This window comes from Anolis sagrei, chromosome 1 (genome assembly GCF_037176765.1).
Source record: "Anolis sagrei isolate rAnoSag1 chromosome 1, rAnoSag1.mat, whole genome shotgun sequence".
NCBI lineage: Eukaryota > Metazoa > Chordata > Lepidosauria > Squamata > Dactyloidae > Anolis > Anolis sagrei.
The window spans coordinates 86,579,496-86,605,229 of record NC_090021.1 but is presented as its reverse complement, the minus strand read 5'-3'; the positions used below and the strand labels follow the sequence as shown (position 1 = coordinate 86,605,229).

Here is a 25,734-nt window from a genome sequence, read left to right as displayed (position 1 = left end):
TTTGAGTTTATTAAGGACTCATCAGCATATCCACACAACCATTTCCTCTTGGACTGGGCCCTCCCAGGGGGTGTCCCTGTAATGGAATGGCTCCTTGAATTGACCAACCACCAGCTGTAATTCTTCCTGCCACGGGAATCTCCTCCTACAGACTATGACATCAAGAGAACCCTCGGTCAATCTGGGCACAGATCATAGCCTACCTCTTTTTCAGCCAATAGGGGAAGGAGCAGGACATCTGAATAGCTGTCAGAACTGTATAAAATGTCGTGCATTTCTCTGCAAGTTTAGCGTATACCTTTTCAAGCAAAATGCTTGTACTTGCATCCTTTTTGGCCAAATTGTAATAAAAATCTGTGGCTTTGCATTCAAACTGGGAAGCTTGTGAGAGAAACAGGTAAAGTGTTGTGACTGATAGCTCAAGCTTTCAGCCAAGCATTATATTTCTCTTTCCTCCAAGCTTTTTAGGGAAGGGTTTCAAAGACAATTCTCAAGGGTAGCTACTTTGGGCCATTCCACACAACTCTATATCCCAGAATATCAAGGCAGGAAATCCCACAATATCTGTTTTGAACTGGGTTATCTGAGTCTACACTGCCTTGATTTACTGCCTTGATATTCTGGGATATAGGGCTGTTTAGAAGGGCCCTGAGTTTTCATTGCATTTTGGGATTCTGGTCAGTTTCCAGACAATGTGGTTATGGGGAAAGGGACAAAGGAACATCTCAGTGCAAAACAGAAACCGATGAGCTAAAAACAGGTGTGGCTATTTTTGGGTTATGGTGATGAAGAAGCAACAGAAGTTGAAGGGGATAATCTTTAAATGTCTGGAGGGTCATCATTAACTGGAAGAGACATGAGCCCACAGTTGGTTGTTCAGAGGGCTGGCTGCTGACATCGATTCCCCCACACAAAGCCAGTTTCTCCCTGTACTTCCTTCCTGGCTGGCTGTTACTATGAATTCACCAGATACCTACAGCACAGATTTTTTGGCAGCTAAAACTTGTTATCTTTTGCAATATTATAACATGGGTGCTTGGGTTGAGATTTGTATCTCTAATTTAGTGAGGTGCTGGGCTACTGTTATTTCTTATTCATTTCAATTCCTTTGATATTAAATTTATCTCTTAGGGAAGGTTCACATTAAGTGTAATAACTTAACAATCTGTGTTCCACATGTGACTGTTTTGACTTCCCATGAAACTCCTGGGTAATAATAATAATAATAATAATAATAATAATAATAATAATAATTCCACACATGAGCTTAGGTTAGCTAGGATATGCTGTTTTGTTCTATAGCCATGTTGCCTGACCAGATGTAGTTTGGACATCTCTTTCCATTGCACCAAATGGCAGAAATGTGTCTCATGCCAGAGTTGCATGAGACAAAAATAGCCCACCTGCCTGAGCTTATCCACTTCTGGGCTATGTGATATCTTGAAACTGATTACAATTAGCAGAAAGGCTAAACATAATCTTTTAACACAGACACAAACCAAACAAATGAACCCTTAAAATTAAATCTGCAATATATCTAAACAAAACTAAATTCAGAAAAAAAAAATACTTTCCAAGAACTGGGGAAAGGTCATCCAAACAGAAACAGTTGCCCAGTCCTTGACCTTCAACAGTCGCCCAGTACTTAACCCTGGCTGTTATTTCCTTTCTGTAGTATTTTACAGGTCTTACTGCCACTGTTTCTTCATGTAGGCCAGCTGCAGCACTATAAGAGTAGTTCCCGAGATTAGGTCACCTTCTACTTTTAAAATAAAGTGATTGATTTGTGTGAAGAATAAAGCAAGATTGGGAAACAGGTTGAGACCCTGGGGACAATTTTTCCCAGCCACCAAATCCATTTATTTCTGGCTGCGGTTTCTCTCAAAATGTCTGAGAAACTAGAGTCTAATAATAGAAAGAATGGCAATGCAATCCTAAACACCTCAAGGTAGCAATAAATTTGATTGTGTTTAGTCTGATTTGGTTGTTATTATTGTATTTCTACAAACTGTTTCCAACTTAAGCAACTCTAAAGTGAACCTATCATGGGATTCTTGCCAGTAGTTTGATTTACTCTCAGGTAAGAGGGTATCGGATTGCAACCCAAAGTAATGAACTCCAGCTCAAAATGTATTTGCCTTCATTCAGATCTAGCCCATCATGATTCTTGCAGCCATTTTGAACTAAATTCTTATAGAACCAGAACTAGTCTACACTGACTGTATAGCCCACACTTGGTGAAAAATCGCTCCTGGATATCTACATGACTTCCAGTTCCTATCACAGGGTAAATCGGTTTAGCCCTGTACTAAAGAAAGTCAATGAATAATCTGACATTTAGGCAGGAACTCTAGAGCAGCTCTGCAGTTTGGGCACAGTGTGGACAAGGCTGCTAAGTCTAACACACAGATCAGCCCATTGTCCACACAGATTGTCACCACCATCCCTTTTTCTCTGCACTTGTCAATGCAGAAAAAATGGGATGGAATGGGTCCATATTGTTATCACCACTACAGATGGCTGCAGAGTTCCAATAGAGGAAGATTGCCCTTGGCACCCCATGTGGACATCAGCAAGGATGAACACACCAGTCAGGAGCATCCCAGATCTCTTTGGTCATGGTAACAAGGAAGTAAATCAGTTCTAGACCAGCTGGACCATGTAACTCTACCCAGCTACCATTGTGAGACAAGCAAAAAGTGTGTGGCTGCCTCAAGGGCCAATCTGTGGGATTTTTGCTTCATATTGGCACCACAATAACTGACCAGTGTAGATAAGGCTATACAGAGCCATGGATTAAACTTTTATATATACATCTAATTAGATGGAAGGGGAAAATGAAAGATCAGTATAGATTTTCTCCATATACTGGATATTCCAGCTTGAGATATTTCCCAAGATTAAATTCCAGGATACAAAGAAAGGGTGACTTAATTCCCCCCCCCCCAAAAAAAAATTCCTTCCCCCATCCCATCTGTTTTATTCTTCCCCTTTACTAAACACTGAACAGTGCTTTAGACTTTAAATTAATGAGTGCAACGACAGATTAACAATGCAGGTGCTTAAAGCAGCTAAAACTATTCATCTTGCAGTAATGCTCACTTCAATTTTAAAAACACAACAAGGATACTGAATTATATTTAGTTTTACTTTAATTAATGGTCACTTGAGCAGGAAAACTACTTCCAGTTTCCAGATTTCTGTTACTTGGATGTTAGTTACTGAATCTACGTGTGTCTCCGTGTCAGGGTTATCTTGCATAAATCAGACTGATTTGTGCAACAATTGACTTTTCCTTCCTTTTTGCTACAGCCTACAGTAGTTGGATAATAATTAACAAGTCAAACTGTCTTTATGTCAATCAAGTAAGGAAGTGGTTGGCAAAAGATAGGTTCCCAGCACACGCACACTCACTCATGCACAATGGCACAAAACCAACACTGCACAGGCACAGCAATCTCAATACAAATGAATTTGATTTCTCTTTCCTCCCTCCCCAATAGAAGTCTAAGAGCTCTTCTACACAGCCATATAACCCAGAATATCAAGGCAGAAAATTCCACAATATCTGCTTTGAACTGGGTTATTTGAGTCCTTATTGCCATATATTCTAGGTCAAAGCAGATAATGTGGGATTTTATTCGGCTGTGTGGAAGAGGCCTAGGTGCCAACCAAAAATCTGTCCTAATAGTTACTCAAACTTCCAGAGCGTAGTTATTGCTGTTCTTGTACTTGTTGTTAAATATATTTATACACTGCCCTTCATGAAAACAATTGCAACATAGGTTCACCCTGATTTTGTTCCTGTTTTACAATTTTGTATTGATTTAAATTAATCCAACCTGGCGACCTGCTGCTATTTTTAAATGTCTGTGATTTTACTGGGACCAGACAAAACATATTCTGGGAGAAACAAAACATGGATGGATATCTAAAATAAATCTGGAAATAACAGATTGTTTGTCACTCTGGATGTATACATAGTGTATCAAAAGATCAACATAAATAATAATAATAATAATAATAATAATAATAATAATAATAATAATAGTGCGGTTTTCTGACATTGTATATTTCTGCAGATTCTGTGACTGTTCATTGATTCTGTTCATTGATTTTGATTCTGTAGCCCACTTGTTGATGGATGTCCAGAATCAGCAGCATCCACCGCAGTCCTTTTTATCCTGTGTGACAACCGAGCCAGTATACACTTTGTTTGGGTTTGTTTCTCCATAGTGCTAATGGGTTAGGTGCTCTTAGTTCCAGTGTTTGACTTGTGATTTTGTGATACGAAATCCAGAATATATATCTCATTTGCTGTGTCATACTGAGTTTTGGTGTCAATAATAATAATAATAATAATAATAATAATAATAATAATAATAATGTTTATTTCTATCCCACCCTATCTCCCCAGTGAGGACTCAGGGCAGTTCACAACATACAGCAGCAAATGTTCAATGCCATGAAGTGTGACAAAAAAGAGCAAATAAAGAAACCATAAATCATATAATAACATATTAGACATCAACATCAGACTAGTGAAACATTACAAAACAATTCAAAACACAGTTAAAAGGTTAAAAAAACAACAACACAATTTAATCAACATCCCCTCATTTCAAAACCTTCAATTTTCAAAAATTTCTTGGTGTAAAAAAAAAGGATTTCCTTGCAAATGAAAGCAAAGCAAATACACCCCTTCACCCCATCATTCAGTTTTAGGTTGCATAGGAGGCTACAGTTTGTGAATATTAGAATTTTGTCAAACTGTGTCTTTAGACCTGCAAGTGAGCAAATCAAAAATAAATAACTATACTGAAGTTGTATAAGCTAGTTGTAAGAAACTGTATGTCTCCTCTTGCCTTGCTTTGTCTGCCCCACTTCATTTGCATTTTTCCATAAACATTATATAGAACTCTGTTCAAAACATATGACTGCATCAGCTTTATATATGCTGTTAGTGAATGTATTATTGAATATGAATACAAAGTGTTCCAGGGCTCCATTAATTTTAGTCTTTAGAAAGCAAATGATTTCAGTCTCCAGTAATACTTAATGCAAATCCTCTTATATGAAACATATTTTGCTTTCATATTTTTCACATCTAATTAATAACTGTAGTGACTTGGGGCACAGAGTTTTGGTTGTGTGAATAAAAACTGTAGAGAATATTATCTGAGAGCATTTCTTTTTTAGAAAGGACAGTAATAAGCTTGGGGAAAGAAAATGGAACAATCCACAATGGCAAAGTCTGGTGTGATGCCATTGTTAAACTGAACATTTGATTTTTTTAAAAAGTCTGGATTAAAGAAAAACTTCCCTTTTCATTGTGTTAGGTAAAACATTATTTGTATATATTAATGATCTGGACATATTAAAATTGTTCATGAATGATTCATATTTTTTATTCTACAGTTATAGAATCAGATCTTATTCTTTGAAGCTCTTCTTTAGGCAAAGCTCTCATGGGCTTCCAAGAATGCATTAGTTGTTTCAGGTTTCCCAGATTAATATAATAAAACCTTATCAAGCACTATCTTTCCTCCCAATTTAAATTTGTCTGAGGCATAGAATTCAATCTTTAAATCGGAGGTGAGGACATGGTCACATGCATTTCTTGGGATTATTTTTATAGTCCTGAAATCTCTAGCTTGTTTCTCCACCTTAAATTAGGGTGATAAATACCCACCACATTCATGGAGATCTCAAGGAGTGACAGAAAGCCAAGTTTATAACCCCTCAAACATGCACAACAAAAAGAGAAAATGGTTGAAAATTGCCCTAAAAAATGGAACTAGACAGAGTTGGTGCAGGTACCATCTGCTAGAGAGATACAGAGAGAAAAATTGTCCCTGTGAGAGTGCTAAAAATATTAGTTATGACACCAAGTCAGAGACATTTTATGGTTTCGATAGCTGCATTTTGCTCCACCTGCTATGCATTTGCTCCACTGCTATGCATTTGGACCCTTCCACACAGCCATATAACCCAGAATATCAAGGCAGAAAATCCCACAATATTTGCTTTGAACAGGGTTATCTGAGTCTACACTACTATATATTCCAATTCAAAGCAGATAATGTGGGATTTTATTCAGCTATGTGGAAGGGGCCGAAGTAAACAGAACAAGAAGTGATGAGAGAAATAGATCCATTTAGGAGATCCCTTTAAGATCCCTTTAGACGAATCTTATAAATGCAAAATGTATTATATAGGACCCTTCCACACAGCCCTATATTCCAGAATATCAAGGCAGAAAATCCCACAATATCTGCTTTGAACTGGGTTATCTGAGTCCACACTGGGATAATGTGGGATTTTCTGCCTTGATGTTCTGGGTTATATGGCTGTGTGGAAGGGCCCCCAGGAGCTAAATGTATTATATAGAGGCAGAGCAAGAGAATAGCACTCAATTCATGTACTATTGTTCTTTTTTTTTTCTTTTCTTAAGGAGCCCATCTGTAGCAGAGGTGAATTGTATTAGTTAGCTAGGGTCTGGTCAGTTTGAAAGAGAAAGGTAACTGGAGAGTATTTATGAGTTGAGGGAAAGTTTAGTAAAGGATACAATTTTAACCAAAAGGGATAGGAAAAAAGTCAGGCTGTCAATATTATATGCTTAACAAGAAGCCTTGAAATGATCCCCTATTTCAATGTTAGCATTGTTTCATGGCCTGAGCTTGTAAAATGCAACAATGACTGCAGATGTAAAATAAACAGTCAATATCAATCCTATAAGTGCAACCAGTAAAATCCTTAAATATAGTCATTTAAGCCATCTTATTTTTCTTGACACCTAGTATTTGTCTCTAGAGTTTAAAGGGGTAATGGCAATGGAGGCAGGAATAAGAAGAAATATGGGAATTCTGCCTTAATACTGGGAAAAAGAAATTGAAGCAATGGAATAGAGTATTTAGTTTAGTTCATAAACAACATGTCTTAATCAAGAAGGAAAAGTAAGTTTTCCTTCCTTTGTTTTTTATTGGTTACTTCTTGCTTTTTTGTTTTTGTCATTTTATGATGCAACTGATATATATGGCCAGCATTAATTAGACAGCTGGTGAATGGTTAGGAGGCCAATGCCATTTTTAGAGCGTTGACTATAGCTAATTGTGCAAGCTTTTGTCCCTTATTGAGCAGTCAGTTGGTTTTAATTCAAGTTCGAGATCGCACCTTCATAATATCATAGGATTGTCCCTTTAATTCATTATTTTCCTCCACTTTCTTCATCTGACTTCATCCTATAAGCTTGATTTCATGCTTGTCATCTGTGATTCAAATACATCTTAAAATAGATCTTTAAAATATTGCACTTGTGAATAACCCTGGCTCAGCATTATCTACACCTCCTGCCAGGAGAGTAAATTTCTTGTTTCCCTCAATCCTAGAAACAGTCCTAGATACAATCCAAAACCATATGTGCTGTTACAAGGTAGATTGAAAGTCTGCACAGCTTTTTTCCCTCCATTTTATCTTAAGACACAGATATTTTAAGATCTCTACCACCACCAATAACAAAAACTTCAGATATTTTTATGGAGAAAACCATTGGAAATCCTATTCATGCCTGAGTTTCACTCCTACAAAACACTTTTTTCTGCATACATGTTGAATAAGCTAACAAAATCTTCTGTCAACAGACTTGAGATATACTTTATATAATTTGTCCTTACATTTCTCTCTTCAAACTCTCCCCCATCCTCCTTTCTCTTTAAACTAGCATTGCTGAGGTTAAATGACCAAAGCTATTTTTAGAGATGTCTGATGATCAAGCTTTACTAACTAGTACAAATTCCAGCCGCAGCAGAAGGGCAGCTTCTCTCCTGAAAACTTTCCCTAGAGCAAAATGGCAATTTCCTCTACAATCTGCAGATCACACTCAGAGGCTGCTAGAAATGCCAAGGAAGAATCTTTTTCCGGACAATTATACGATCAAGATTGTTACAGTACCTTCTGCTGTAATCTCAGTCATAATGGTGATGGTACAGCACACACGGGTGAAAGGACCAAGATCTATTGGCAGGCAATGACAGGGTCAGCGCTGGCCCGGGCAGGAGGCAGCAAATTAAACGGTGGGAAGTCCTCTATAGTTGTGACTTTCGGTGGTGGTCTTTTCCTCCTTTCTCCCCTTCTTTTGAGCTATCTTCTCTGCGAAGCCCTGTCCTGCCTGCCCTTCCCACCTCCCAAGGAACTAACCCCTTTCCCAAGGCAATGCTCACAGCTCCAACTGAAGTATCAGCTTCAAACAAAAATAGCCAGAGCTCTCAGCATGGCTTTTTTGGCATCCCAAGCAGCACACTCAGGGACTTGTTTTTTAAGCGTCAAGATCTAACAGTCACAGTAAAGCAGGTAAAAAGAATAACAACACAAAAGAAACTGGGGGGAAAACTGTTAAAGCTCATGTAGTATCTTTAATATGACAGAGGTTTTTTTTTCCCCTGAGGTCTAGATAAAAATATGGAATTTTAACTTGCTGGTAATCTTATCCAACCAAGCTCCAATGTATTCTTAGCACACTCTTACCACATTCTTTCCGGGCCTTATTTGGGTTGGGGAGGATCCTGTGAAGTCAGCTATAAAGACTAAAGAAGAAAATGAACTTAGGTAAATTGCACCCTATTAAAAATCATCTCACCCTCTGCTTCTCTTTCAGTGGCTGTCCCTGCTGGATCAAACAGAGGTTGCATTTTATTCACCCCTCTTATTCCTTAATTCTGTGAGCTTGCATATTAAGAATGTTGGCAAGCTTGGTAGTACAAGATATAAGTGTGTATTTTAAGAGTAATTGCATGGGAGCCGCAGAAAGATACCATTCACTTCTTTGGGTTTCAAGTGCACTTGAATTCTTGTTTCATTGTGCTTTTAATTAAAAACAGCAAAATGACAGTGGTATAGCTAGAGTCCTGAAGGATGCTTTACAGTCTTGCAGACATTGTGGAGTACAGGATCAACTGAACAGTAATATAAAATAAGTAAAGCTGAAAGCACAATAAAAATGCAAACAGTTTGAATCACAATGGCAAACAGCAATTATTACATGCTTGACAATCAGCTGATTCCATGCTCATTCCTTGTGATCAGATTAGCTCCCAACCTCCAAGCTTTCCAGTCACAATTGAAAACATGGCTTTTGTACAAGACTTTAGGTAATGATTAGTATTTTAACCATAAAACCTGAGGACCCAGTGACTGATTTCTTTTAGCATTTTATGGACTGATATGTTACACAGCTTGTTGGATTTGTTGGATTTTAAATGGGTAGGGTTATATTAGTATGTTGTTTTATAGAAAAGTATGTTTTTAATACAAAAGTATGTAAATGTATGCTGTTTGCTGCAGCACCATGTGTGCTTTTTGTGAGCCACCCGAGTCCCTCCAGGGAGATGATGGTGAGGTATAAATAAAATTTTATTTATTATATTATATTATGTCAAAATTCTCAGTATCTCAACAGAGCTGGGCAAAACCTTCATCTTTGATTGTAGAGCATATGGGTGGGAAAAGCTATCAATGGACCATTGGAATGGATGGTCCATAAGGTCTCATCAAACTCTATGATTCTACACTGACCTAATTAATCTGGGGTGCCGCCTGGGAATGATGTAGCCTGGGAGTTTCCCTGGAACCCTTTAACCATCCAGATAGCTGGCAACACAGAGGGGAGATTTGGGGCACCAGCTTCAAGCAACTACTTGCCAGAATCATGCTGCTGATGTCACGTTTTCTGATAATATGACTGGGCATCCTGGTGTGACCTCACTAGAAACAACATTGCAATCAAGCTTCTGCCAGGGAGCTGCTTGTGGCCAACTTTGCAGCAGTGAATACATTTTATTTGTGTACAGTGGATTTGATCCAGCCTGATCATGGTGTCCACACCTCCAAATTTCTGGGATCACATTGGAACTCCTTGGAAACTTCAGAATAAAACTCATTTTCCCTTGAGCCACATTAGTTGCTGGATGCAGCACTTCTTTTGTGAATCAAATGTGCATCACCTGGAGTCCCCACAGCAAATGAGAGGTGAGTCTACATTATTAGGGCTGTGTAGACAAGGTGTCAATCTAACCTCTCCCCCCCCCCCCCCGCGACATAGGATATTTTGGTCTTACTGCCATATTCAGTTAAAATCTCCACCATATAGTGTTAGACAAATAGGCAGATGAGATATAAATCTATACATAACCATAATCGTCAGCACCATTAATGTTCATATTTTTGCTCCCATTTTTCAAATGAATGAATTTTACACTCAGTCACTAAAGCACGTTTATGTAATTTTGAAATTTTTGTGGTTTCTTTTTAAAATATGCTGATGTTTTCAAGCATGTTTATTTTGCAAACACTATCAAATGCCAGTTTGTTTAGATTCTCAACCACATTTTGAATTTGGTTCTGCATGTAGATTGCATAACTTCATGTGAAAATGTAAGCTGATTTTTCTCCATCATTCCTATTAGATATCCATCCTTCCTGAATGATATTGAGCTATGTGGAGAAATGATCTGAGTTTGTATAAGGTTGCTTCATTTGTGTGTGCCAGTTTCCACAGTATTCTTGGGGTCTTCTTTATCAGCATATGTCAGAAAGTTATAGCACCTTGCAATATAGTACACCAAGTTTTGTCAGTTATTGTCACCTCTATGGACCTCACCATACTTACTAAAATCAGGTTTTTTTCACACCATCTTCAAGACAGAGCCCCACACCAGCCATCACATTTTGTTGTTTGATGGCAAAGGCTGCACCCCCAACTAGGGTAGAAGTGTATTGTCGAAGGCTTAGGGTAGAAGGCTTAGGGTACCAACTAGTGTAGAAGTGTCATTGGATGCTTCCCCCAGAACACGGGAGGCTTCCCATGTTTTGCTGGCTCTAGTGGAACCAACACAGGACCTCTCCAGGAGAGTGACACTTCCCTCATATGATGGGGAAACTGTCACCAAGTGGGCCCTGTGCATGGGGCAACAGGTTTGTCCCACTGCACCTCTCTTTTGTCATGGAGGTCAGGTAAAGCAGGATGCTGATGAGGTCCTCTGTCTACTCATCCCCTTCTTTTGTGGGGCTATTTGCAGCTATGTCTTGTTTCCTATTCTTTGAAGTGACAATTTTCTCATCTGAACTTAAAAAAATATATTCATGGAATAATAATGCAAAATTTCTATTTCATGGGTGCAGCAAAGTACAACCACAATACCCACGAGGGTGCATAGGTTTCATCTACTGACATCTAACAAATACATCCCCTCAAGTCGGAGACGGCTGAACGAATGAACAATAACAAACATATCTAGCTCCCTAAGTTGCTCCCCATAGGGCTTAGGTTCCACATCTTTGATAATTTTGATCAACTTTCTCTGGACATGTTCCAGTCTATCAACATCTTTCTTGTGGGGCTTAAAACTGTACACAGTAGTCCAAAGCAGAACAGAATGGAACGATGACTTCCTTCAATCTATCCTGTAGCAATTCTGTTGATGCAAAGTACCATAAGAAATAATGAATTGCAGGGTGGATTTTATTATCATTCGCTCTGTAGTCCCAGCCATAGTGTCATCCATACGGTATGTTGTACATCCTGTGGAAGTTCTGTGCTGGAGTCTTGTGCCTTTCAGATACTTTTGGACTACAATTCACAACATTCCTCACTACTGGCTATGCTAACTAAAAACTACTGGGATTTACTGCCCAACAAGATCTGAAAAGCCACATTATTATTCTATTAGCTACACGGTTGGAAGTAACAGAATACATATTGAAACAAATCCGATACCTATCATCATTTGTTACCAAATTGGGAATGGCTAACCTAACCATTGTAAACCCCAGAATCAACAGAGTTTGGGTCCCTTTCTATATATGTGATGATTGATGTTGATGTCCTACAGAGGAGTGTTCTAGGTATTTCCACTACAAATAGAAATATTTTTTCTCATGCCAAAGTTTTGACTTGCCTTTCCCCCCAGACATGTTATATTTTGACTCCTCTTTTTCACTTGTTAAGTCATTGGGTGCTCGTTTTAACATAAATAATTTTGTATTTCACATGTGAATCATTTTACTCTGAAGTATTCATTCAGCTGTGCTTCAAATTCAAGCTAACAAGAGCAATCAAGCATAAGCTGTAGGGCTAGGCTTAATACTATAAGGAAAATTGGAGATTTTAAAATCACTTTTAAGATATAAAAATACACAAATGAAATAAATATTAACAATTCATTTAGCCTGTGTGTTCCTCATATATGCATGTAAAGAAAGGAGTGTGGAGATGGGAAAAGTCCTAATAAATTTATCTAGTATACTGATCAGCAAAAAGGAATGGACTAAAAGAAACCAGTTTTGTAGAAGGACAGATCCATTCTTTCTTTAGTGCAGAGTTAATATGTAAATATTAATATCCTAATAAACAGTGAAGCAGATCTTCCACATGTCTTTTTAAATAGGGCAAACAGGGCTGTTATTGATGTTTTAAAATGTACCAAACCAGTAATTAAATTACATTAATTGCATTCATAATGTTGCACATGTCACAAGCTCAACAGATAAGAAAGAAAGCTGTTCAACAGATAAGAAAGCTGCTCAAATAAGCCTCCATGTAAAAGTCAACACAATGCAGATGTTATTGAGGAGAGCTTTGGCATGTGAGAAAAATCTAGATTTCTTCCTAGACAATATAGTCATCTTGGAGTGGGTGGATTCTAAATCCAAGAAGCTACGCTAGAAGAAAGAGATGACATACCCACACATCCAGAATCTTAGATTCATATTACTGGGACAATCGTTACACAATTTCCCCAATTTACACAATCAACAATTCTAAAAGCTTAGTCTGGAGAACGGGTAACTGACTATGGGGTTGGTGATCCCTCTAGCAGACAAAGATGGATAAGGATGTGTTGGAAAACTGAGGACTTATTTCTACTGAAGACTTTGGATCCAGTAAAAGTACATTTTTAATTTCTCCCCACACAAGATTTTGTGCCATGTGAATTTGTGTTGTATACAGTAATTTTAGTAAACATTATATACCTTGAGGGCTGTCCTTTTATGAAACTCCCAATATGTTATTGGACCACAACACACCATTGGCAATGTTTGCTGGTGATGATGGCATTGAGTTAGAGATTCCAGCTACCTGATAAAAAGAATATCTAGAAAGGATATTTCTTGCTATTTGATGAAAGGAGAAGAGATGAAATAGTGGATAGAAAGAAGTAATAGTTTAAAAAGAATAAAATATATTGATGCCAATGTATATGATTGCACTACAGAGACCATCGACCTCATCAGTTGTGGTAAATTTTGGCGGAAACAGCTATTCCTCTTTAGTTTTGCAACAGAGCCCACCAAATCTCATCTCACAATGTTCAGCTACTTCCAGAAGGGCTCCATTATAAAACTTAAGAGGAACTGCATATTCCGCCATGGCGACAATGCAGGAGGCTTTCTGTTTTGCGTACAGATCAACAGGAGTAAGGCCTATGCCCCACACCGAGCATCACCAGATTCACCATGATGTATGACAATTCCAGCAGCACATATGATAATGTCGCATGTGAGATTACAAAGAAAGGTATGCCTTGTGAAACACTGATTCAAACCCATTTCACCTGTACATGTCGATAAAATAGGAAATATTGTTCCTTAGATTATACAAATCCATAACATCACTTCTGAATGGTGCAAATATTTTAAAAACTGACATAAATTACAGGCATGAGGATACTACTTATTTGAAAGATATAGACAGAGACTAGTAACTAACAGTTTCAAATATGTAATGTAAAGTTTGCCCAGCTTTATAGAGATGATGAAAGTCCCACAATCCCATCTTTTTGGGCAGCAGCTGCTGTGACTAATACAGAGTCCTGCTTCTCCTTGTCACATGGGAGATTGTTCATAAAAGGGGGTAGAAATGATAATCCGCTTCTTTTCAATCAATAACAAAGCTCCATAAATCTCAACAGCTGTTTCCCGGTAAATGTGGATTAGGAATGTTGGGATGGGATTTACTGCCTATCACCATAACTATACGTATTTCTCATATACGATTCTGGTCAATTTCTCCACCATTTGGTCTGTGGGAGGAAGAGCAAGTATAAGTCATGAGAAATCCAGGCCCAGATATATAACCTTCTAAAGATATTCTGTTCACTAGTCATGGCCATGCAATCTCACACTCCCAGGTTTGCATATACTAATGGAATAGAATTTCTACTGACACGTAGAATACAGTATTGGTGATGACATAAACTCTGGATGATGTCGGTCATAGACTTCATCACTTCAACAGCAGCATTTTAGCACTTGAGTAAATTCTTGATGCCCTGGAAGTATGGACATTTTTAGCCATTGATTTATTAGTTAGGCATTGCATCCTGACTTAAATTTGAGACCTGTAGACTACTTTTTGCTTTCCACTGAGTGGATGGCAGTGGACTTTGTATGGCTGAAGAAAAATATGTAAGTCATTTCGGCGCTATTTAATTAAAGTTTATACCTTTATCTTTCCCCATCTCATACTGACATTTTGAGGCTATAGCTGAGAGGCATTCTTATGAAAAAAATATCCCAGCACCTTTAATTCCTTGGATCTATATAGATTTGGATATTACATTTTGATATTAAAATATTTTCTAGGTCAGAGATACTTATCTCTCCTCTGGGAATGACATATAATATCCACAGTATTCCATCTTATAAAAATAGCAGGACACTCAATTTATGACATTAGGGTTAGCTTATTAATGTATTTAGTTGCTTGGTCATTGTATTATACCTCTTGTCTCTAAGGTGGAAAGCTAAGTTGGCCCCTCCCATGGCATTTGATCCATGATTTTGTCTTGTTTGAGGTTTTTTTTTCACATGTAGTTTTATACAGTCCTCATTGACATCGAGTTTATTTGTTCAATAAATATGACAAAGTTGTGCAAATCTATTCTTGTTCTGAATAGGTTGCACTGTAAGGCACTCAAGACTGAAGTTGAAATTGTCAGTGTCAAGAGTCCATTTTCACATTTGTACTGAAAAATCTGAATAAAGAACTTCTTTTGTAAAACAAAAATCTGCTAACATTTTTCTTTAGGGTGAACAAGAGATGCAATTTAGCAGATCCTTGGTTACTTATGACTGTTGCAGCTGTTCTTAAGAAGGACATTGAATAAAGGACATTGTAAGAGAGGAAGGGGGGAAAGGCAGAGGAGAGGAGGTTCTTCCTTAATGGCCCTGTCATTCAACCTGGTTTGTGTATTTCATTCCCCTGAACAATATGTCACCACTTGTGATTGTCACTCACCAGATTCTTGACCACACTCCAGTGTACATCCACAGTCAACCCTCTAATGCACTTGAGAAGTTCTTTTATAACTCTGAAGTCTAAAGGACTTACCTGAAAAACCTGTTGGAGGAAAAATTTCAAGAGCTACTTGTTTCTTTTAAATTTAGTAGTTTAAATATTTTAAAATATATCCCGTCTTATTCACATTCACAGTATTGAATGTCCACCTTTAAAGAGGAGAATCTGCTACTAGAATAGTATTCAAAGGACAGTCCTGTGTTTGATGGCCAATATAGAGCAGATCTCATTTACCATTCAATTTGGCTAGGTAAAATTCGGTTATCCAGCTATGAGAAATACAGGTTAATGGAAACCAGAAGACCAAGTGTTAGGGGACAACAACAGTCCTCTAGGGCTGGGCGGTTTCGTTCGTTAATTTCGTAATTCGTTAATAATTCGTTATTTTTTTGGGTAAACGAAGTGATAACAAACCATCCAGGAGCAACTAAAAAACGAAATGAATTTTTAAAGCTATTTCGTAATTGTTTTGTTATTGTTTCGTTATTATTTCCGTATGTGTCTGGTGCAAGTTTTATAGTTGTTTCCCTCCCCTCTCCCTGGTTGCAAGCGGTCGGCATTTACCCCACTTCCGGGTCCCTGGCCTCTGCTTAAGTGGATCAAATTCTCCTCTCCTCCTGTCCTCACCTCACCTCGTTCCTCACTCTGGCCTGCGTGCATTGGGCAAAGAGACACAGCAGTGCAGCACTCAGAGACCTGCCTGTTGCCTGCCTAACCTCTTTCCTTCTCCAGGTTAAAACTATTATATTTATTATATTTATTATTGTTATTATTATTATTATTATTATTATTATTAAGAATGGATGGCCATCTTTCAGTACTGCTTTCACTGTCCCTTACATTCACGAAGGCAGAAAGTGGTTTGTTATTATTATTATTATTATTATTATTATTATTGAGAAGAAGCATTGTCAAACCAGAATAGAGATCTCACCCACCCTCCTCTCTCTCTCTTTCCCCCCCTTTCCTTCTCCAGGTTAAAACTATTATATTAATTATATTTATTATTATTATTATTATTATTAAGAATGGATGGCCATCTTTCAGTACTGCTTTCACTGTCCCTTACATTCACAAAGGCAGAAAGTGGTTTGTTATTATTATTATTATTATTATTATTATTATTGAGAAGAAGCATTGTCAAACCAGAATAGAGATCTCACCCACCCTCCTCTCTCTCTCTTTCCCCCCCTTTCCTTCTCCAGGTTAAAACTATTGTATTAATTATATTTATCATTATTATTATTATTATTATTATTATTAAGAATGGATGGCCATCTTTCAGTACTGCTTTCACTGTCCCTTACATTCACGAAGGCAGAAAGTGGTTTGTTTCACCCCTCCTCTCTCTCTCTTTCCCCCCTCTTTCCTTCTCCGAGGTTAAAACTATTATTTAAAACTATTATTTTCACGTCGCGCAACAGCGTCCGCCATTTTAACAAATTGATTCGTTAATATTAACGAAATTTCGTAAATACCGAACTTTTTTAAGGGAAAATTTTGTAATTATTTTAAATATCGAAACAAAAAAACCCTCCAAATACAAATCGATTTTAGAAACAAATTTTTCCGTTGTTACCCAGGCCTACAGTCCTCCCTCAGATGTAAATCGGGTTCCTAGAAGGACATGATTTGCACATTAAATACAATTTCAGAAGAAGCTTTCCCCACTTTTTGTGCAAAAAAAGTTCCAGTGATTAGAGAATAAATCATATACTTAAGAAGCTTCTTGGGAAACAGGAAGTAACGGTCCAGGTTTTAGGAAAGATTCCATGGATGGATGTATTCAATACTAGGGCTAGCATTGGGAAAACATTTAAAATCAAACAACACTGGACCTGAAGGAGAGCTATGAGGAATAAAGTGACCTATCAAAATTCCCTCTTTGATGCTGGTTTGATTCATTTCTTGTGTAATGATTCATTGTCACAGTTATCTACTCCAATCTTCTTGGCTCTGGACTGAGGGGTAAAGCTACAGTCTAATATAGAAAATGGACAAAAATGAGAGCAAGCATTTTTAGTTGATTAGGTAAACAATGTCCTGCCTCATTTTTGACACCATGCAGCACAAGGTGTAATCTAGGAAATATCAAGACAGACTTCCACCATAAAATAGGAAAGATTGTTCCTATTGGAGGTTCTCTCAGACTCCCCATCCAGCACAGGATTTTCAGTGTTGTCCAAAAAAGATAACTTATGCAAACCCCTTGTAGTAAGTAAATTTCTTCTAAGTCTACATGATCTCCTCATGTTCAAAAACACAGTCTGAAAACACTACCATGTTTTTAGAAAGGTTATTCAAATAAGCTCTAACAAATATATCTTGAAACTGTTAGCAGTGTAAAATAGAAAAGAGTATTCAGTGTATATTACAATCAATATTATATACATCTAGAGAACATTTCTAGGAAATGACTCAGGTCTAAAATCAAATTGTTAGTACCAATTAAAATCATCCCATCATATCTATAAAATTACATAAGCGTTCATTTAACATGTTCCCAATGGATCTAGTCTGTTTTAGTCGAATCTAACAACTGGATTTAGTCCTCAGAAATAATTATAAATAAATCTTTTAACACTAATTTTAGAGTATCTTCAACTGGATATTTTAACTGCCTTCCCACTGTTTCAAGACTTTATTTTTTCCCTCATGTGTATAATGAGTTAATATAATCATTTCTTTAGTTATTACAAAAAGACTAATTTTCAGAAAGGTTAACACTTGCCATTTCTTGGTTCAGAGGAGCTAAGGGTATAGTCTATGCTAGCATGAGTGCAGCATACACTTACTAAGACTTGTCAAGCATCAAACAATTATTCCACTTTATTGAGCATTTTAGTATACATTTTTCCCTCATACTATCTTCATTACTCACTTCACAGTTCTCTCCTTTAGTCTTTGTTCTTTCTGAATAACTTAGGATATGAGCTCAAGCACAGTTACAGACTGGAAAGCTACTTTGAAGAAGAGTGATGATAAAGACATGCTGTAGCCACCTGTGACAGAGAAGTGATAGGACAGTGGTTCTCAACCTGGGGTCCCCAGATGTTTTTGGCCCCCAACTCCCAGAAATCCTAACAGCTGGTAAACTGGCTAGGATTTCTGGGAGTTGTAGGCCAAAAACATCTGAGGACCCCAGGTTGAGAACCACTGTGATAGGATGATGCCACTAGTCCTAACTCTCCCTCTGAAAGACTATGATTGCAGCTTGGAACACTAAGGTCCTCTGGGGGGTGATTACTCCAACCAGCCAGAACCTGACTGTTAGAATTTAAAACACATTTGAAGACTCATCTTTTCCAGCTGACCTACCCAACCAGTTTTAAGTATGAATTTTAAACTCGTGCCCAGTGTTTTAATCTCTGCCCAGTATATTTAATATTTATTTTATAGAAATATGTTTTAATATGTATCTATATTTTAATATGTATGTTTATAGAATGTTTACAATGTTTGTGTGTTTTGACTGTGCTTTGACTGTGCCAGGAGGAGAAATAAAAGAAATAAAATTATTATTATTTTATTGACACAAAAACACAGTATGACACAGCAAACAATATATAAATGCTGGATTTTGTATCATAAAATCACCAGTCGAACACTTCCCAAACGTTTAGGGCTGCATGATATATTTTTGAATGATGCTCACAGATCCAAGTAAGGTGGCCTTTTGCAGTTGACAGATCATGATTTTATCAATGTTTATTGTTTCCAAATGTCAGCTGAGATCTTTTGGTATGGCACCCAGTGGGCCAATTACCACTGGAACCACCTGTACTGGTTTATGCCAGAGCCTTTACAGTTCAGTTTTGAGGTCTTGATAATGGCTGAGTTTTTCCTTTTGTTATTTGTCAATTCGACTGTCACCTATTATTATTATTATTATTATTATTATTATTATTATTATTATTATTTGAAACACAACAAGATGAGTCCACAGCAGACACTGCTGGCTATTGTATTGGATCACGCATCAGACACTTCCCAAGTGTCTAGGACTGTGTGATGTAGCAGCGAATAATGTTTTGAGACCCCAGTAAGGTGGCCTTTTGCAGCTGACAGATGGTAATTGTGTCAGCACCAATTGTGTTTAAGTGCAGGCCAAGGTCTTTAGGCACTGCACCCAGTGTGCCAATCACCATTGGGACCACCTTGACTGGCTTGTGCCAGAGTCTTTGCAGTTCGATCTTTAAATCCTCATATCTTGTCAGCTTTTCCAGTTGTTCCTCTTCAATCCTGCTGTCACCTGGGATTGCAACATCAACAATCCACACTTTGTTTTTTAACACGATTGTGAGGTCAGGAGTATTGTGGTCCAAAACTCTGTCTGTCTGAATTCAGAAGTCCCAGAGTAGCATGACATGTTGATTCTTTGTAACCTTTTTCCAGCTTGTGATCCCACCAGTTCTTTGTTGCAGGCAGGTGGTATTTGAATCATCTGAGCAATGGTGTTATGCCTCTGCTTGTAGTCTGTCTGCGTGACCTTGCATCATCATCATCGTCGTCGTCGTCTAGTTCTACCAGTTATGTTATGGATACCATCATGATGTTGTTATATTTGTTTTTTAATGTGACATTCCAACCTCTGAGTTTAATCTGATGTTCACCTTACTTTTTAGCTTGATAAAGTTGGACTTAGTCCAATGTGATTTTAGTAGGTCAATGTCCCATAGTGAATATGCCATTAGCAGGTGCCCTCATGTGGTAAGCATTGGTAATTACAAGGGATGTGTGTTTTTCAGTGCTTCTTTTTGAGCTCTGAATGGAACAAATGCTTAAAAGAATGCCATTCACAATTATTTCTGATTTAACTGATCACAAGTTTCAAAAATTTGGAGTGTTTTCTTTGGGTTGTCTTTCATTTGGACCCATCCCATTTATGATAAAGGCAGCATTTGTTGACTGTGGTTGGATCTACAATCCAGATTATCAAAACTGATAATACACAATGCAGATAATATATAATGCTTTGAATTGGGATATATGGGTGTATACTTCCATGTAATCTGGTTCAAAGGGGATAATCTGGATTTATATAGCAGTGTAGATTCAGTTTATGTCTCTACATCTGCATTGGTTAATTACATCAATGGGTACATGCCCTAAATCAGCTGGAAGACCAGTGCTTGGCCTTTTGTGTTTTGTATATGTAGCCTTTCCTCTGACTAAGGCTAAGCTGCATACCATCAAATATGCTTGAGTAGGAATCCAAAGAACAAGGAAAGCAACCTCAGCATGCTTTGATGTGTTACACACATTTTTCACACTTTTGGATGGGCTTTACTTTGCCCACCCCTAGCATAGAGGATTCTCACTGAGGTTAAAGAAATGCAACATTTTTCTTCCAAACAGATGCTTTTCTAGCCATTTCAGCTAAAAGATGTTGTTGCTGCACATGGTGTCCACACTCATCCCACAATCATCTCAACTCATAGATTGTTACAGTACTTCTAAAAAACCTACACCTTTGTCAAGAAGCAAAACTTAGATTGTATTAAACAGCTCTCATATTATACATATAATATCACCAGCTCATGTTCAGGAGTAGCCAGTGCTGATTTACTCTTTCATGTAAGTCACTGAAGAACTCACCGTTCAATATTTACAGCTGAGACTGGGGCTAAATAATCCATTTGTCACACAATAATCTCTTCTAGGCTTAATTGCATGTGTGTCGTGTTTTTATCAATTCATACAGTTGGAAGGGACTACTTGGGACATTTGATTCATGAGCCTACCATGCAGGAGTATGCAACTATGCAACACCTGCTAAATAGCTACCCAATCTATATTCATAAACCTTCAGATAAGGAGAGCCCAACACCCATTCTTATAGAATCATAGAATCAAAGAGTTGGAAGAGACCTCATGGGCCATCCAGTCCAACCCCCTGCCAAGAAGCAGGAATATTGCATTCAAAGCACCCCTGACAAATGGCCATCCAACCTCTGCTTAAAAGCTTCCAAAGAAGGAGCCTCCACCACACTCCGGGGCAGAGAGTTCCACTGCTGAACGGCTCTCACAGTCAGGAAGTTCTTCCTAATGTTCAGATGGAATCTCCTCTCTTGTAGTTTGAAGCCATTGTTCCGCGTCCTAGTCTCCAAGGAAGCAGAAAACAAGCTTGCTTCCTCCTCCCTGTGGCTTCCTCTCACATATTTATACATGGCTATCATATCTCCTCTCAGCCTTCTCTTCTTCAGGCTAAACATGCCCAGTTCCCTAAGCCGCTCCTCATAGGGCTTGTTCTCCAGACCCTTGGTCATTTTAGTCGCCCTCCTCTGGACACATTCCAGCTTGTCAATATCTCTCTTGAATTGTGGTGCCCAGAATTGGACACAATATTCCAGATGTGGTCTAACCAAAGCAGAATAGAGGGGTAGCATTACTTCCTTAGATCTAGACACTATGCTCCTATTGATGCAGGCCAAAATCCCATTGGCTTTTTTTGCCACCACATCACATTGTTGGCTCATGTTTAACTTGTTGTCCACGAGGACTCAAAGATCTTTTTCACACGTACTGCTCTCGAGCCAGGCGTCCCCCATTCTGTATCTTTGCATTTCATTTTTTCTGCCAAAGTGGAGTATCTTGCATTTGTCCCTGTTGAACTTCATTTTGTTAGTTTTGGCCCATCTCTCTAATCTGTCAAGATCGTTTTGAATTCTGCTCCTGTCCTCTGGACTATTGGCTATCCCTCCCAATTTGGTGTCGTCTGCAAACTTGATGATCATGCCTTCTAGCCCTTCATCTAAGTCATTAATAAAGATGTTGAACCGGACCGGGCCCAGGACGGAACCCTGCGGCACTCCGCTCGTCACTTCTTTCCAAGATGAAGAGGAAGCATTAGTGAGCACTCTCTGTGTTCGTCCACTTAACCAATTACAGATCCACCTCACCGTAGTTTTGCCTAGCCCACATTGGACTAGTTTCCTTGCCAGAAGGTCATGGGGGACCTTGTCGAAGGCCTTACTGAAATCCAGGTACGCTACATCCACGGCATTCCCCACATCTACCCAGCTTGTAGCTCTATTGAAGAAAGAGATCAGATTAGTCTGGCATGACTTGTTTTTGATAAATCCATGTTGACTATTAGCGATGAGTGCATTTGTTTCTAAGTGTTTGCAGACCGCTTCCTTAACAATCTTTTCCAGAATCTTGCCCGGTATCGACGTGAGGCTGACCGGACGGTAGTTGTTTGGGTCATCTTTTTTTCCCTTCTTGAAGATTGGGACCACATTGGCAGAGGTCTTACAATGGTCTTACAATGAAGAAGTTCTTTCTAATGTTTAAGTGGAATTTATTTTCTTGTATTTTCATTAGTTGGTTCATATTCTAGTCCCTAGAGATTTTTAATCTCTTCTTGTTTGTTGTTTCAACAATAACAGCTAAATCCATGAATCATATGAATGAAGGAAGATAGTCTGAAAATTCTAAATGCAATGACACATTTATGCAAACAAATAAACAAACAAAAAACTCCTTGCAAACTACATTTCAGCTTATTAATATGGAAGATTTTACGTCTAACATGATTATATTATAATGTCTGAATGTATAAATAATCTAGCAATTTGTATCAACACAACAGTTTTAATTGAGCTTTTAAAAATATCTTTTCAAATCAAGTACTAGTGTTTTTTTACGCAGTAGAAAAAGAAAATATATTAACTCCACAGAATTGTTAGGTGTTATTACCAACTAAATTTACATCATCTAATCCTACATAGTGTATGCTGTCTAAATAAAGATATTACTAATATGGAATTAACATGATTCCATGCCAAAAAAATTTATAACAAGAATAGGGAAGAGATATTGGTTTACAAAATCACTTTACCCACCTCCAACCCAACCATGCTTTGTCTCCAATTTTTCACAAACTGCCCTGCACTCCACAGAGAGAAGAGGAGATTCATCATTGGGTGCATCTACACTGTAGACTTACTATAGTTTGACACCATTTTAATTGCTGTGGCTCAATGTTGTGGAATCAATGGAGCTGTAGTTAGGTGAGACACTAGCACTCTTTAGCAGAAAAGACATTCATAGAATCATAGAATCATAGAGCTGGAAGAGATCTCGTGGGCGACGTGGGCCATCCAGTCCAACCCTCTGCCAAGAAGCAGGAAAATCACATTCAAAGCACCCCCGACAGATGGCCATCCAGCCTCTGTTTAAAAACCTCCAAAGAAGGAGCCTCCACCACATTGTTAAACTACAGCTCCCAGGATGCCATAGCATTGAGCCATGGCAGTTAAAGTGTGTCAAAATGCATTAATTCCTCAGTGTAGCTGCATACTAATTGTCTTAAGAAAGATGCCAATTCTCCCCTTCTTGGGGTTTAATTTGGGTCAGGTTGGAGGTGAGCCAGAAAAGATGAGCTATGGTGAAGAATTAACAGAAAGAACCAAGATCCAGATAGAATAAAAAGCAATCTAGGTTAGACACCCTTAAAATGCAACCCTTCAGCTGTTTGGTCCTCCAGCACCCAGAAGTTCTAGCCAGATTGTTCTGTGGTTAAGAACTCTGGGAGGCCCAAGCAGCTGAAAGGTCACAGTTGGAGGATGCCTGATCTAGAGCCTGGGTGGAGAAGCAGGTCAGACAGGGTCATTTAGTATTATCAGCCAAAGAGCTCAGTTTCTCTAGAAACTATTAGGCATGTGCAATCGATTTTTAAAAAGTTTCAAAAGTCATTACAAAATTGGGGGGGTGGGGGGGGGACTGGCATTTCATTTCTAAAGTGTTTCTAAAATATAGTTAGTAAAATGTCATTAACAAAAGTAACAAAATTTCATTACTTTTTTGTTATATAATTGAACAAGTGGGGAAACTTCAGGGGCTCATTTCTCCCACATTTTTGGAGCTATCATGATGAAATATACTAAAATTGTACCCCTCATTTTCCACTGCTAGCCCATCAAATTTATGAATGTTACACTCATCAACTAAGTTTAGGGGAATTTTTGATTTTTTGAGAATTTTTTTAAAAAGCCTTTGGTGGTTCGAATCCGGGGAGCAGGGTGAGCTCATCCGGGGAGCAGGGTGAGCTCCTGCTGTTAGCCCCAACTTCTGCCAACCTAGCAGTTCGAAAACATGCAAATGTGAGTAGATCAATAGGTACCGCTCCGGTGGGAAGGTAACTGCTCTCCATGCAGTCATGTCAGCCACATGACCTTGGAGGGATCTATGGACATCGTCGGCTCTTCGGCTTAAGAATGGAGATGAGCACCAATCCCAGTCTCTCGCCCAACTCCCGCCCCAGCTACCTTTCCTTATAGCAACCAGGCCAAAAATCAGCCTTGGTTTTAAAAAACACTTCATGTCCTCTTGGCTCTTCCAAAATTGCTTAATGCTTATACTGAAAATTAAACTGACCTTGGGAGGCATCCAAATGTTACAGAATCTTAACAAAAATGATTGGTCAATGTTTCGACTCTTGAATCCCCCCCGCCTTTCCTGCATGTTTCTAATATCAATTCATATGCAAGAATTTAACGGATTTGATACAGCTTATGAGGAGTGACAATATTTCTGCAAGTCACAGTATTCCATAGGATATAGCCATGCAAATGGGTCCAATGAGGAAAGACTAAAAGTCTGTAAACTGGAGTGCTTTTTGTTGGGACTACATCACCCATTGTCCCTCGGTAGGTTGGGCCACTGGTGTAGTTTGTAAAAAGTGACATTTTGTAATTCTTCAAAGAAAAGCTGAAAATACTGGAACACAGCACAGGAAGACCTTGTTTCTTAAACAGGGTCATCTGGGGGAAAGAAGGCTTCTTATGCTTTTTCCCCCTGTCAAGGAGGATCTAATTGCCAACCTTGGCAGATACAATAATTTCAAATTCCAAAGGAAGCTGACAGCTGCAGCTCAGTGGCATAGCACACAGGGAAGCTGTCCACAGATACAGGAGTTCCTATTAGCCTTTTCAGCCTGCATGCTGTGTATGCCCCAGTGGCTCACAGGCTGGAGTAGAGCATTTGAAATCAGGGAAGAATATCTTCTTGCACTGTATGGCAAGGGACTCATGGTCCCAGTTGATCACCCTTTATCCAGAATTCTGAAATCCAAAATCTGAAATCATCCACCTAGGTGACTGGGATAGTGACACCTTGGTTTTCTGATGGTGCATACTTTGTTCCATGCACAAAATTATTCAAAAATACTATATAGGCTATATGCATAAGGTGTCTATGAAACAAAAATGACCTTTGTATTTAGTCATATGAAACTGTGCCTCTACATCACCTTGGAGCATATCTGCTACCTAAGATACCCTGCTAGATTATTCTGTACAGACATAATGATATCAGAGAAGAGCAAATGCTTTGTTGATAGCAGTGCTGGGGAAAGAACTTCCAGCCAGCCCATGTTT

General features: G+C 38.4%; 1 protein-coding gene across 3 annotated transcripts in view; it reads right to left on the bottom strand.

Moving 5' to 3' along the window:
• Positions 1–8,229, bottom strand: part of TRDN (triadin) — a 124,721-nt gene extending 116,492 nt beyond the window's left edge. For 2 of the 3 annotated variants that reach the window (XM_060775211.2, XM_067466868.1), the window contains exon 1: positions 7,951–8,228. In XM_060775211.2, the coding sequence (XP_060631194.2) occupies positions 7,951–7,972 (22 nt within the window). In that variant the 5' untranslated portion in view covers positions 7,973–8,228. Of the gene's footprint in view, positions 1–7,950 lie in introns of all 3 variants that reach the window. The other variant, XM_067466862.1, reaches the window with a different exon arrangement.
• Positions 8,230–25,734: the final 17,505 nt, after the last annotated feature.